Raw genomic sequence first — 14,900 nt, 5'->3', positions numbered from 1 at the left:
CTGCTGCAGTTCAGTTCAGCTGACACAACCTCAGTTCTCTCAGCTCCCAGGAAAGTCTAAATTTAGATAATATGCTCCTTTCTTTGGGATTTTGGGTACTTATGTTGTGAGATGAATCTGCAATATCAAGATGGAAAAGCATTCAAGTGGAGCTTTTTTAGATGCAATGTCCTCTTGCATCTAAAATTCATCTTTTAATTCAGACACATTTTTCTTGCCTGTGGTATTTGAGTTAAATATCTTTGTGGCTTGATTCTCACTTTCTCATCCAGTGAGCGAGCGACACTGGAGGCTGTGTGGGTCTTATCAGATGGATCATTATCGCCCATATGAGGAATAAAAATGAATGAACAGGGCTGGAAACCCAGAGGGGAGTGACGAGGAAGGGAAATGAGTTAATCCCCTGTTATTCCTCTTTTATCATGAGATGGAGTCCCAGCCTCTGTGGGTCTGAAACTGTCCGGCGGACTCGGACGCTCTCTGCCAAAACCAATATTTGATCTTAACGTGAAAACACCCTGATGCCTCCTTAATGCTGCTTAATGGGCTCAAAAGAAAACAAATGACTTTAACAGGAGGGGACACCGGCTGACGTGAGACTCCTGCAGACCCGAGGCTGCAAACCCAATGTCTGGATGTTTAAATCTGCATCCTGCAAAGCTCCATGGCTGCCCTCTGCTGTAACATAAGGCCCAGCAAAACCACTTGACAATATCTAATATCTAGATACCTGTAAAAATCCCTTAAAATAACCTTACATTTACATTAATGCACTGCTTAAATCATGAAAAATTCCCTTAAAATGAATTAAGGGAGTTATTAATGGAGGAGACCCCATCAAAACTTAAAAACCCCTTCATTTTTGACTTCTTACTTTCTAATTTAATGTCTAATTTAATTCAGGGAGACAGGAATTTTCCATGAATAACTCATTAATAATCTGTAAACCTGCACAAAAGGCATGAAAAATCTGTCTCCACAAATCATCCCATGAATACTTTTTTAGAGGGATAAATTTACAGGGTTTGGCATCGTGATGCAGCAGTAAGTACTTATTGTGTGTTTTCAATGTCCTAAACCATGACTCGGATTACATTTCATATCCACAAAATTATAATCATGAATACTATTAACTGGTATACAGCACATTCCTGTAATACAATACTTTTCTTTGTACAGAAATACACTGATGGTAAACTTAGTAGTCATTTCTCTCCATTTCATTACTCACACAATTAGTGTTCATGAACTTCTGAAGTTTTATGGATGTGTGACTTAAAGCTGAGGGAACTTTGCACACTGCCGGCTCCAAATGACAGCAAGAGGAAACCGTTTGAAAACTGTTTGAACTTCAACACTCAGAAGTCCTGTGTGCAGTGAGGTCAGTAAACGTCACACAGCTCGCTCATGTTTACCAAGCGGCCGCTCTGTGATGCTTTATACCAAAGAAACCGAAGAGACGAGAGAGGAGAAGATCTAACGCTGGTGAGCTTTCTCTGCTGCTGTTTAGGAGAGTTTGGATTTCACTCTGAAGTTTGGATTCATATAGGCAAAAATGACATTTGGCTAAATAAGGTGAAGCTTCAGCATCTCTTCTCTGTTACAGCCCCACTTTGTGATTTAACCTAATAAGACTTTCATAAGACAGATTTTCTCATAAAGATCCAGCCAAGAGCAGATTTAAAATATAAAAGCTCTTAAAAATGAATGAGTCCTTATTAAGCAACCACAATGAACATATTTTGGCTAACCAGCGTTCATAATTGCCTCTGTAAACAGCCTCTGTCAGCATGCTGACTGACAGGTGAGACACTGAAGTTCAAACTAAAATACAAAGTGAGCTCCAGGCCAAATTGAAGCCTCTACTCTGCAGGTATAGATCATAAAACTCCCATTGTAACAACCTTACACTAGTTTAATTTAGAATTTGTTTTAAATAACCCTGTTGCAACTAAATCTATCTATATTGCACAAAATATCAGGTCAATTAAACTAAATAAATCAATGCAATCAAGGAAATTACAGCAAGTGGGCAATGAGATAAACTGAGCAGACGCTATAAAACATGTACATACATTTCATGAAATCGTGGGCATGTGTTAATTTGTTGGTACAAATTATAAAATTGGCCGCTCTCAGGACCCGTAGATTTTAGCGAGTCAGGAGAGTTATGCGTCTCACCACTCTGCGTTCCAGCATTTTCAAAATGACACAAAGTGGCCTGAAAGTGGCACTGCATTGGTCATTCATCCATCCATGTGTCATGATATCCCAGACACTGCTGAAACTTGGGGAAATTAAGCAGCTCACCACCAGGTTCAAGCATTTTTCAAAATGAGACTAATTTCCCCAATGGGGGAGCTACAGTTACAGGTCAAGACAAGGTGACTTAGAGGTTGAACTTGGTGTTTTTCAGCAGGATAAGACAAGTGCTGTGCTGAATAAGCTTTGTATGACTGTAGTTTTCACCACAGCTGTGTTAATTATGAGTCTGGCAATACAGCTGATTGGAAGTCATACTGTTCACTCAGAAACCAAGTGACAAAAATGAAGAGGAAAAAGAAAAGTAGGTATTATCAGAATAAGATAGATGAACTTGATGATGGAAAGAAACTGTGGAAAACTAAATCTAAAATCTAAATGATATACTGGGTAGCTCTGGGGATAATACACCTCCTCCTTAGAGTCAGACGGTACCTTGATTACAAAACCTCAAGACATTGCAAACTATTTTAACGAATATTTTGTGGGAAAGATTAAGCAACTAAAAAATGGACTGACAATTTCAGATAGCGAACCTTCGAAACAATTAATCAATGACGAATGATTTGATTTTCAGTCAGTTCAAGTGAATAGGGTAGAAAAACTTCTTATTGGTGTGAATAGTGAAAAACCCTCAGGGTTAGATAACCTTCATGGGAAACTCTTAAGAATGGTTTCTGGCTCTATTGCATTACCCATATGCCATATACAGTATATGTATACATATAGAGAGAGATGTATGGAGAGAGAGCTTTTAATGGGCTGATTCTGTTGAAATACCTTGGTAAGAACTAATCGGGATCCAGTAAACAATAATCAATAAACAAATATCCTTTGAACATCCATTGACAGACATGTGGCTGCTTCTCTCTCACATCAGCAGTTGGAGGAGACGGGACGCCCCCTACTGGAGCCAGCAGACCAGTACAGGGACCAGTCCAGTCCAGTCCAGCAGCCCAGTCGCTGAACCTGCCAGCTTTTTGACACTGTTCTATCATTTTGTGTGTGGAAAGAGAATAGGCTATCTTAAGGTATGATTTGGATTAATGAAAATCTTCTTGAGTAATTTGTGCTGCACCCAAACTCAATGTGAAACTGTGATGCAACAAAAAAACCTCACATACAAAACAGATTGCAAGCTCAGTTGATTTTTACTGGAGTATCAATGCAGATGCAGATGTCAAAGCACCATTCAGTGTTACTTGTTGCATTGTGAGATGGTTCTACTGAGCTGTAGTGTTTAATAAAAGTCTGGGATGGAGTTACAGGGAACCATCATCTTCATCATACTCCTCTTCCTCCTCAGACAGGAGGCTCTCATAGCCGGAGTCCTCGCTGCTCGAGTCATAAAACTCCACAAGGATCGGCAGCATACGATGAAGAATATGATCCTCCTCCTCGTCATCCTCACTGTCTTCATCAGCAGCTTCCTCATCTTCAACAGAGGAGTTTGCGTCTCCATCGCTGTCTGGGATGATTACAGGGTTTTCATCATCATCAGAGGAGGAGGAGGAGGAGCTATAGAGAGGGAGATCGCCCTCATCTTCATCACTGTTGATGATCCTGATGTCTTCATGAAGACCTTCAGCTTCGTCACGTTCAGCGATGTAGTTTGAGGGCAGAGGCTGATGGGAGCCGCCTGAGGAGGAGACAGCTGTCACACACCAGACTCACAGAACACACACTGATGGATCTGTGTCTGTCTGAAGATTCAAACACACGATACTCACCGGGCCGAGGAATTCTGTCGGATGGAAACATCTATGTAGAAAAGTGCTGCGTGTCAAACAGTGCTGAGTGTCTTTCTGTGCAGATGCAGTTTGCTGTGAGGGAAGTTCTGGATCCTAGCTCAGAGTTTTGTGGAGTTCTTGAACATGAGTTATCTATGATGTCACACCAGACTTTACCTTACATGTCATAATGTAGTGTCTCTGGTTTTATGCATTGACGAGGTCTGGGAACTCCAATAATAAACTATATTTGTATGAAACTTTTCTTCACAAAGCTATAAAGTGCTATAAAATAAAGAGAACAACTTAAACATATCAACAAACACCAGCTGTGAGACAAGTCTACTGAAGAATCCTCTCCTGCGTGCCACTACTATAATAGTGTCAGCAGTACTAGTGTCATTATTATTAGTAGTAGCAGTAGCAATAGTAGTAGTAGTAGTAGCAGTAGCAGTAGTAGCAGTAGCAGCACTAGTAGTAGCAGTAGCAGTAGCAGTAACAGTAACAGTACTAGGAGTAGTGGCAGCAGCACTAGTAGTAGCACTGTAGTACTAGTAGTAATAATAATGTATCATCTATTCAGTAGTTTCCCTATAGAATAGAAGTGGCAGGTCACCCTGCCTTAAATCTGTCTGGTTTCGGTGGAGAGTTTTAGTTTCCCCTGAATGGCTGTGCAGATGCGGGGAAGACTTTGTGCTGCGCTCCACAACAACACGCAAAGATAAGCCTGCTGATCCAGACCAGGCCTTAACATGAATCACAAGTGTCTGGAATTCACTTTTTGACTCATCTTTTTAACTGGACAAAATTATTAATATACATTTTCATCTGAATATGTCACCCAGCCTGTTTTCACTGCTATTTCATGTATAGAATCAGACACTGCAAATTCATTTTAAACTTGCTCACTCCATTAATCAATAGATAGTAGCAGTACTAGTAGCAGTAGTAGCAATAGTAGTAGTAGTAGCAGTAGCAGTACTAATAGTAGTAGCAGCAGCACTAGTAGTAGCATTGTAGTAGTAGTAGTACTTGTAGTCATAGTAGCAGTAGTAATAATAATGTATCATCTATTCAGTAGTTTCCCTATAGAATAGAAGTGGCTGGTCACCCTGCCTTAAATCTGTCTGGTTTCAGTGGAGAGTTTTAGTTTCCCCTGATGGTCTGAATGCTGTTTCTCAGGCTTTTCCACCCTGACAAGAAGAAAATATTTAGGGGAAACTCTAAATTCTTGTAATTTTTTGGCATGAAAATTATCAGATTTTAAGATATTGAATATTGGCACAAAATATCAGCTGTCAGCAGCTTCAATCCAAAACTACAGGAATAAATAACGATACCCTAGTATCTATTTGTGTGAATTTGTGGCCCCTTAAAAACTGTGGGTGCTCACGATGGTTTCATAGCACAAGGATCACACTTCACACCCTGTGGACTGAGAAATGCTTCATGACCAGCAGATGGCGGTCTAATCCTATTGATGAAACAGAAGGTGAGTCGAAACCTCCAGCACATTGAGGTGATGTGTAGTGATAATCTATTGACTGTTAAAACTCCTGAGTGTGACTGCACACCCTGAGAGAAAGGCCTGCAGCATTAATTCACATCATATACATAACCTGCATTCTCCAAACACTGGGGGATAAAGTGGATGATTTCTCTTCAGCTTCTCTGATAAATGGATGTAGAAACAGTGAAGTGTAAAGGGGTTTGTATGGGGGCAGCTGTGTGGCATCCTACCAAAAATAACTCAGTAACAGCAGGCAATAGCCTTGTTTCAATGGGAGGGTGTGAGACATCATGACCCACTTATTAGCGCACATAAAATTCAAGCACCTCTCCCACTTTTTTGGTCGTAGCGTGCAAGAAACAAATCAGTTTAACAAATAGCAAACGCCAGCTTGAATTTGGAGCGTTTCACTCCAAAACTCTATACATCCATGTTGGAAAAATGCTGCTACCTGATGTTCATTAGTCAATATTTCCAAAACGCCATCCTCAACAACATAATTGCTCTCTAAACAAAGGCTTTAAGATGACTCATAACATTAATAGTAACCCATAAAGTGCCTTCATCTCATCCCGGCAATCATTCTGTCAAAGTGGGCATCAATTTGGATAAACGGTGAATGTGAAACTCTTCAGGTTATGCAGTGAAAGTCGTGCAAAAAAGTGAAAGTTCTTGCAAATATCTTGCCTGGAAAAGCTGAACGTATACAACGCAGGAAGAGGGAGGGGAGGGGGGGGGGGTCGTTCGAAACATGCTTTACCGAGAGAATATTTATTTGGACAGAGTCTGATTTCACGGAGGCCCGAGGAGGGGAGGAGAGTCGGGAGTAAAACAGGGGAAGGGAAGGGAAAGGAGGAGGAGGAGGACAGAGGGTGGCTGAGGGAAAGAGGGTGGAGGAGGAGGAGGAGGAGGAAGGAGGGAGGTAGGAGGAGGGGGGGGGGGGAGTCATTGACCAGTGACAGGATAGGGGAAACAGAATGAGAGAGAGAGAGAGGGAGAGAGAGGGAGAGAGAGAGAGGGGTCAGGGCGGTAAACAGAGCCTCTGTCAGTCCCAAGGTCCCCGGGCCTGGGTTAAGCCTCTGCATGCAGGAGATCACATTTCCAAGACTGGGATACCTCACATTGGCAAAACATTACCAGATGTGGGCCAGCCAGGAGAGAGCGAGAAAGGGGGGAAGGGACTGAGAGAGAGAGAGAGAGAGAGAGAGAGAGAGACAGAGAGAGAGCTGCAGGATAAATCAAGAGTCAAATCCACAACCAACTGAACTGTGATGTTAGATTCTCAAAGTGCCTCTAAGACGAACTAGTGTACATTTGTTTTGCTTGCTTGGTTCTGGCTCTGGTTCTGGTTTGGCAGTGCGGATGTGGGGAAGACCACTTCACTTCACTGCTGCGCTCCACAACAACACGCAAAGATAAGGCTGCCGGTCCAGACCAGGCCTTAACATGAATCACAAGTGTCTGGAGTTCACTTTTTGACTCATCTTTTTAACTTGGACAAAATGATTAATAAACATTTTTTTCATCTGAATATGTCACCCGGCCTGTTTTCACTGCTATTCCATGTATAGAATCAGACACTGCGAGTTCATTTTAAACTTGCTTACTTCCCTTATTCAGTAGATTAAGTTTGTAATTCATCATGAAGTACAACAGAACAGAAGAGGTGTTCAAGTGTTATCGTTTTAACTTAATTGATTTATCCACCAGAGACACATTTTACAGGCGTTTGGGGCTTGGTGGGTGTCGATTTCGGACCTCGGTCACATCCCTTCATCTTAGAAATGCTTTACATTTAAATCAAAAGGTTTTTGATGATGGGGTTTATGCACAGTGCCACGGCTTATACCTGATTTGTGGCAAAGACGGCTTTCAGAAACTACTGTACGCAGGGTAGGACACTAACTTTTTCATCCACTGCCCTCGTCGGCTAGTGGAAAAAAAAAAAAAAAACCTCCACATGACGGTGATCTACACACCGAAACTGAACCAGCGCTTGGCCAGTGGCTGGTGTGAATTTCCCACGTCTCAAAATTCACATTGGTTTGCAAGTTTTGTTTTAGGGTGTTTCGAGCAGGGGCCGAGTTCACCGACCGCAACGCACCGAGTACAGGACACAGAAACTGCCTCTATGTCCATATAACACAGCTGAGGGGGCTTAAGGTTTGAGGTTAATATGTAAAATAACACTGTAGCATCACTCTTCTTCTACTTGCACTCAAAACACGGTTCCCACACTTCTTTTAACAGCAAATTCAATGGTTTTTCAAAGACTTTCAACATGAAATTGGCCACAATTAGACATCAGAGGCCCCATTTTTTTACTCATGATCTCATCAAGTCAGTAAATCCCGCTGAAATCTTTCATTTTAAACCTGCCGCTGTATCAACATATATCTCCATCACAGGTTTTACCCTCAGGATGTGAAGTGTTCATTGTAGGACGGAGAGAGAGAGAGCCAGAGAGCGGAGGCATATTGATGAATTTGTGTGCTGTGCTATACCATTTTAATAAAGAAAATTCAAGTATTCATGGTCATTCATTCATTTTAAAAAGCTTTTAGTTTGTTAAAAAGGATTTTCAAGGCCCGTGGGAAGCCTATGAAAATACACTCATCTTGTTCCTGGCTCTTATTTAATTTCTTAGCACTTCTCTATCATGCAGGATCATTTTAGGGACACAGGAACATTTACTACAGCTCTAACCCCTTGCATTCCTTACTTTACTGTTTACTACTTATTTATCATGAAATTTCATCTTATTCCCGCATCGTGCTCTGGAGGAGAGCATGAGCAAATGTGCAAAACGGCGGGGCCAGAATCTAGTTACAGCGGCAGGAAAAAACTACAGGGAAAAAAAACTTTGACCCTCACGTTTTGGAGAAACCCGGCTGTGAACCAGCAGAGTTAAGCGATGGGTTTAACTCGTAGCATGACACGGATTAGAGCCGGCTCCCACAGGTTATAATGTCCCCCCACTTCCGCTCAATGGAGGCTTCTGTGTCCGGGCTAGACGGGCTTAAATAAATTAATGTAGGAAAGAACATCGGCCCTATGACTTCGGCCTGGGAGCCAGATTCAGCAGAATAGCCTACATAAAGACCATCTCCTGTAATAAGACATTGAATTACACATTTTTCATTTGCACAATTACGTACTTTTGCCAATTTTGTGACTCAATTTGAACATTTTGGTCTGTGTTCAACATGATGTTTGCTGATACTAAACCAACTAAACCATCCTATTCTCTAACTGAAGACTATTCTTGACATCAAATATCACAACATGTGAAATGACGAGTCTACAACTGCATAAAATCAGTAGATTTACACGCATCAGGACTGAACAGCTACATTTTTCCACACTTTCTTTTGTGCAATTCCCAAACTTTCCCAGACCTGGAAACGGATCAAATTCGTTTTCCATACTTTTCCGGCCTGTAATAGCCCCTGTAGTAAGTTACACTTCTCCAGTTGCACACACACACACACACACACACACACACACACATAAGGCACAGAGAGAGGGTTGCCTTGTTACTCCCAACATTTTCTAGGGCCAGGACAAAAGGAGGAGGGCTGAAAAAAAAAAAAAAAAGAGAGCAGTCAGAAAAAAAAAAGGAATCAAATTTCAGCAGGAAAGTAGGGATCAGCCGTCTGGAGGCATTGCCGAGACAGAGCAAGCCTACTTTTACGCTGATACTCCCTTTTACCAGAAACCACTATGGTAATTTGCCAGAGTAAATATGTGTATCAGTGTTATATCCAAAATACAGGCTTACTGTGGCCAAGGGCACAGCTATGGAATCTGCAAACAAAGCACTGAGACACAAACTGAAAATCTCTAAAAAGGCATTCAAACCAAAACCTCATGACATTGTCTCCATCGTCTACAATAGGTCAATGCCCTGGTTTCTACGTCAGGTTTCTCTCTGTGAATAGACTCTAAGGTTTGGAAGGCGTAGCTGTGACTAAGCATCAGATTTTACCAATGACACTCGAGAAGGCACGCATTTTAAAAACTGTAACATTTTATTCTGTAAAACTGTACAGGTACAAGCCGTGTAGCATCAAAAAGAACAAAAAAAAAAAAACATTGTTTAAAACATGATTTTAAAATTCTCATAAATACATAAGTTCTTCTCAGAGAGTATATTTACAAAATATGTTGACCTATAAATGAGGCAGTTTTGCTTATTTCCTTACAGCTTCTACACAAGCGTGACGTAACCCTAATTGAGTTTTCTCAGCCAGCTCAGTCTGTGACATGTGATTGTTTTGGGATGCTCGCAGGGCTAGTCCGTGTCGAACCAAAGTCAGCAGCGAAAATAGCAAATACAGAATCATGAGGATGGAGAAAACACATTACGAAACCTTTAACATGTCTTTCTAACGGATGAAAAGATGGAAAATGGGAGGGGGGGGGGGAAACAGACATGAAATGGCACAGACACACAATGGGTTCATTTCTCAAGGGCTCATAATCCGGTTTCTCTCTTCAATTAGTGTACACATATGAAAAATAAAAACGGCTAAAAATGTGGACATATCATTTTGGGGCGGAAAAAAAACAGACATTGTCATTGTGACTGCAGATAAAATATAAAAATAGTCTTTTCGGATATGGCACAGCGTGGTCCTCGAGGGTTCGTATGCATGTTTCAATAGTACCACTGAGTTCTTGCTCTTGTCTGAGGGTTTGAAAGAGGATTCAGAGGAGCCACATGCCAGATTTCCATCCGTCCCCTTAGTGAACAAAAGGCTCAGTCAAAGGCTCATTGAGCCAGACGGGACATTATCCACAAAACAACAAGTTTTTTTTTTTTTTTAAAGAGTCCAACGTCCACAATATGTCCAAGTAAATGCTCGGGTTTTAATTCAAACCCCACTTCTGGTACTCCTTGGCTTTCGCCCCCCACCCCCGAAACCCGGCCCTCCTCCCCCCCCCCAGGTCTCGTAGTCCTACACCGTCGTTTCCCCCTGGTTGTTGTTGCTCAGTCTCTTGTAGAACCTGCGCCACGACTGCAGCGTCTTCCCCGACCAGATCCAGAAGCCGGACGTGATGCCCACGATCATGGTCATCAGGTACTTGATCATGAAGACGGTGAAGTCCGGCGTCATGGGCGCGAAGTTGCCGGCGGGGCACGGCACGGCGAAGCGCTTGCACGTCTGCATGTGCCACGTCCGCTCCCACTGCTCGCGGAAGGCCTGCTCGTAGAAGTAGCAGGCGATGACGATGGTGGCGGGCACCGTGTACAGCACGCTGAACACGCCGATCCGCACCATCAGCTTCTCCAGCTTCTCCGTCTTGGTGCCGTCGTGCTTCATGATGGTGCGGATGCGGAACAGCGACACGAAGCCCGCCAGCAGGAAGGAGGTGCCGATGAAGAGGTAGACGAACAGCGGCGCCAGGACGAAGCCGCGCAGGGCGTCCACGTTGTAGATGCCCACGTAGCACACGCCGGTGAGCAGGTCGCCGTCCACCTGCCCCATGGCCAGGATGGTGATGGTCTTGACCGCCGGCACGGCCCATGCCGCGAGGTGGAAGTACTGGGAGTTGGCCTCGATGGCCTCGTGGCCCCATTTCATCCCGGCGGACAGGAACCAGGTGAGCGACAGGATGACCCACCAGATGGAGCTGGCCATGCCGAAGAAGTAGAGGATCATGAACAGAATGGTGCAGCCTTCTTTCTTGGTGCCCTGGGCCACCGTCTTGTAGCCGTCCTCCTTGAACTTATCGATACACACCACTTTGTCCTCCAGCAGGAAGCCGGCGGTGTAGGCCACGGCCACCATGAAGTAACAGCCGGACAGGAAGATGATGGGTCTCTCTGGGTACCGGAACCGCCTCATGTCCACCAGGTACGTGAGCACCGTGAACAGGGTGCTCACGCAGCACAGGATGGACCAGATACCGACCCAGAGCTTGCCAAATTTCAACTCCTCCTCGCGGAAATACATAAGTCCGTTGGGCTTGGAGACCTCGCAGGGAGCGCCGCAGTCCTTCACGCCCAAGAAGTGGTAGTTGAGGTAGGTGGGGACCTGGAGCTGCAGGGGGCAGGAGAAGGGCTGGGCTGGGCGCCCGATGAAGGGCGGCAAGGTCATGAGCTCGGGCAGGTTGGGGGTCGGGTCCGAGGTGGGGATGTCGGAGTCGGACGTGTTCTGACCCACGCAGATCTCTCCTGCCCCGTGGACGGGGAAGTTCTCACAGCGCAGCCTCTCGGGCCACTGGAAGCCAAATTTATTCATGAGCGCCTCACAGCCCTGCCTTGCCCTCTCACACAGCGACCGGCACGGCGGTATGGCCTGCTCCAGCACCGTGCAGACCGGCGCGTACATGGAGCACAGGAAGAACTTCAGGTCCATGGAGCACTGGACCTTCACCAGCGGGTAAAACTGGTGCACCTCCAGCCCGGCGTCCTCCTGGTTCGTGTGCCCCAGCAGGTTCGGCATGATGGTCTGGTTGTAGGCGATGTCCGTGCACAGGGGGATGGAGATGGGCTGACAAAAGCCGTGCTCCGGTATGGAAATGCCCTTCTCGCCGTGGTACTGGCTGGCGCACGGCTGGAAGAGGAGCGCAACCGCCAGAGCGCAGCCCGTTATCCAAACGCACCGCCAGGTTCTCCCTACCGCCATGATAGCAACCCCGGAGAAGAAGAAAAAAAAAGTAGACTAGTTTACGGAGACTCGCCGCGGGTCTCCGGAGCTTGAATCGTTTACCGTCGACAGATTAAAAAAACCCCAACAACTTAAGTCCTGCTCCTGGACGCGGTGCTGGCGGTGTGTTGTGCGTAAAAGAGCGTAAAAACGGGCTGATTCAGGGACGCGTTCACTGCTGCATTCCTTATTATTCCACGGCAGTTTCCACAACTCTCCAAGAAAATGGTGGATTACAGGATTTATTCATACTCCAATCCACTCTTAGTCCGAGGCGAGTGAATTAAATCCTTTCTATCTCGCGGGTAAAAAATGAAAAAAACACAAAAGTTGCTAACTCTTGGGAGTCCACTGACCTTAATTTGAGGATTTGTAAAAGGCAGGAGGCGGCGATAGAAAGTAATTTCTTCCAAGAGAGTCCTCGTCAGCCTTTCCACACACCGCATGCAAAGAAATCCGCGTCTCCCAACAACTCCGCAGCACTTTTCCCCTCGACCGAAGTGTCCAAACGCGCGTGGTGAAAAGTTTTCTTTGTTAATACGTTAGTCGGTATTAGTTTAAAACCTCGCTACCGCCGCTCCATTAGTTATTTTTCCCTCGGCGAGGTCTGCAGGAGTGAGGAGACTAATCAGAGTGACTCCACACACTCAACTCGGTCTGGGCCGGTTTCTAGGCGCCCCGCCGCTATTCACCGCCTTGACTTCCATTGCAGGGGAGGGGGGGGGGGGGAGGGGGTGCCTTGAAACTCCCCTCCCTCGCCCCGCTCGTCCAATCGCACGGTTTGTTTTCTCACCCAGCCCGTCGCCGATTGGTCGGAGCGGCTGAGGGGGCGGGGCGTTGCGCAGGAGTTTGGCCACAACGCCACACTGCCTTCACAGTAACTTGCAATTTGGAAAGTAGTGTAACAGCAGAAGAGAAAAATCTGCTATAATATTCCAATAATATTCCTGTAGGAACTTTATATTGTGTTTGTAGCACTCAATAGTGAGTTTTTAGTGATCTTATTGTACTTTATCTTATGTAATATTCATATAAAATTTCTATAACATTCCTATAAGGACCTATAATGTATCTAATGTACTTTATGGTATTTTTTATCTTCTATGGTATCACTATAATAATCCTTTAATATTTATATAACATTCCTATAGGGACTTATAGTGTATCTGTGGCACTCAATAGTAAGTTTTGAGTGACCTTAATGTGTTTTATGGTATTTTTTATCTTCTATAGTATCACTAACGTGTAGTTTATAATTTTGCTGTGATATTTGTACAGTTCTAAAATGTATTATAGGATTACTATAGATACCAGGGATGTAATGGAGGATAAAAACCCCTATAAATTCAGCTAACCCAGTCGAGTTTACACACCTTTTTTCACTGTAAAAGATACAAAAAGATGTCTGATTTTTGTAAGCATACAGCATTATAAGTGTAAGGAAAATGTATGTGGGTTATGCTTAATTGAAACCTATATCCACAGTCTGTTTTTCAATTTTTTTCTTACTTTGAAGCTTCATTATGTAAATGTAACTTAGTCAATTTGTGTGTGTAGCTGACATGTTAAACCATACATATGAATACAACAGTATACTGTGGAAAAAATGTATATAGGCTGCACATTAGAGGTAGAAATGAGGTATTCACAGTCTTTATTTCTATTTTTCTTACTTTGAAACTTTGTGACATGAACGTAACTTTGTCAATTAATCACAAAAGCCTACAGATTTAACAATACATATCGACAGAACATTCTCGATTGAAACAAATACCCTCAAAAGCTGCAGATTAGCGGCAACAATGAGAACGTTTTGGGGGCCTAATGAAGTCATTTCTGATCCTCTGACCCCCTGTGCTGTTGCGGGCCAAGAGCTTGTCCAGAGTTAAGGCCATATGCCAGGCCTGTGACAAACTGCGACAATAACGGCCATATTTATAGCATTGTGTAGCATGGAGAATGTAGGCCAGCCCCCGGTAAGTCACAGCAGTGGTATGTGGAGGCTGTCGGGGGAGCCAAGAACTCCATCCTACAAATGGGTTGAAACTCCTCAGCTGTTTGCCTTTGTGTGAGTGTGTCTATGTGTGTGTGTGTGTGTGTGTGTGTGTGTGAGAGAGAGAGATAGAGAGAGAATGTGTGAGGTTTTATGTGTGAGAGAGTGAGCGAGAAAGAGAATATGTATATGTGTGAGAGAGAGCGAGGAGCAGAGATAGAGAGATGGGAGAATATGTGTGTGAGAGAGAGAGAGAGAGAGAGAAGGGAAGAGAGCTAGTGTGTGTGTGTGAGTGTGTGTGTGTGTGTGTGTGTGTGTCAGTGAGAGAGAGAGTAGGCTATGCGTGAGTTTTGGTGTGTGAAAGATTGGAGAATATGTATGTACATACACTTGTATGTGTGTGTCTGTGTGTATAAGTAGATGTGAAAGAGATAGAGAGTATGAGTGTGTGTGTGTGTGTGTGTGAGAGAGAGAGAGAGAAACAGAGAGAGAACAGTGTTTGTGCCTTGCTCTACCCATTGACCTTATTCCCACAGTGGCCATTTTGAATTTACATCACACTCAGTGTGGGAAACTCTACCTGGAAGGGCAAGTCCAGCCCAGCTCTGCCCTGCTGTTGTGTACCAAGATCATTTCACTGATTCCCCACTGAAAAATAACACAGAATATAGAAATTACACAGAAAGAACATAGAAATAAGAACTTAGCCAACCTTGAGAGTCCACAAATCTCCAAAAAAATCTCAATTT

The 14,900-nt window shown here is 44.0% G+C and overlaps 1 protein-coding gene across 1 annotated transcript; it reads right to left on the bottom strand.

Annotated features, from left to right (window-relative positions):
• Positions 1 to 10,460: 10,460 nt before the first annotated feature.
• Positions 10,461 to 12,795, bottom strand: LOC139663305 (frizzled-7-A-like). Its single transcript, XM_071541940.1, has one exon. The coding sequence runs from the start codon at positions 12,135 to 12,137 to the stop codon at positions 10,464 to 10,466; it is 1,674 nt and encodes a 557-aa protein (XP_071398041.1). The 5' UTR covers positions 12,138 to 12,795; the 3' UTR covers positions 10,461 to 10,463.
• Between the last annotated feature and the right edge of the window lie 2,105 nt (positions 12,796 to 14,900).

Source organism: Centroberyx affinis, unplaced genomic scaffold (genome assembly GCF_046629955.1).
Source record: "Centroberyx affinis isolate AG114_WGS23_722 - 3 ecotype Tasmania unplaced genomic scaffold, CSIRO-AGI_Caff_v1 ptg003978l_1, whole genome shotgun sequence".
NCBI classification, from domain to species: domain Eukaryota; kingdom Metazoa; phylum Chordata; class Actinopteri; order Beryciformes; family Berycidae; genus Centroberyx; species Centroberyx affinis.
This window is presented reverse-complemented; position numbering and strand designations above follow the sequence as displayed.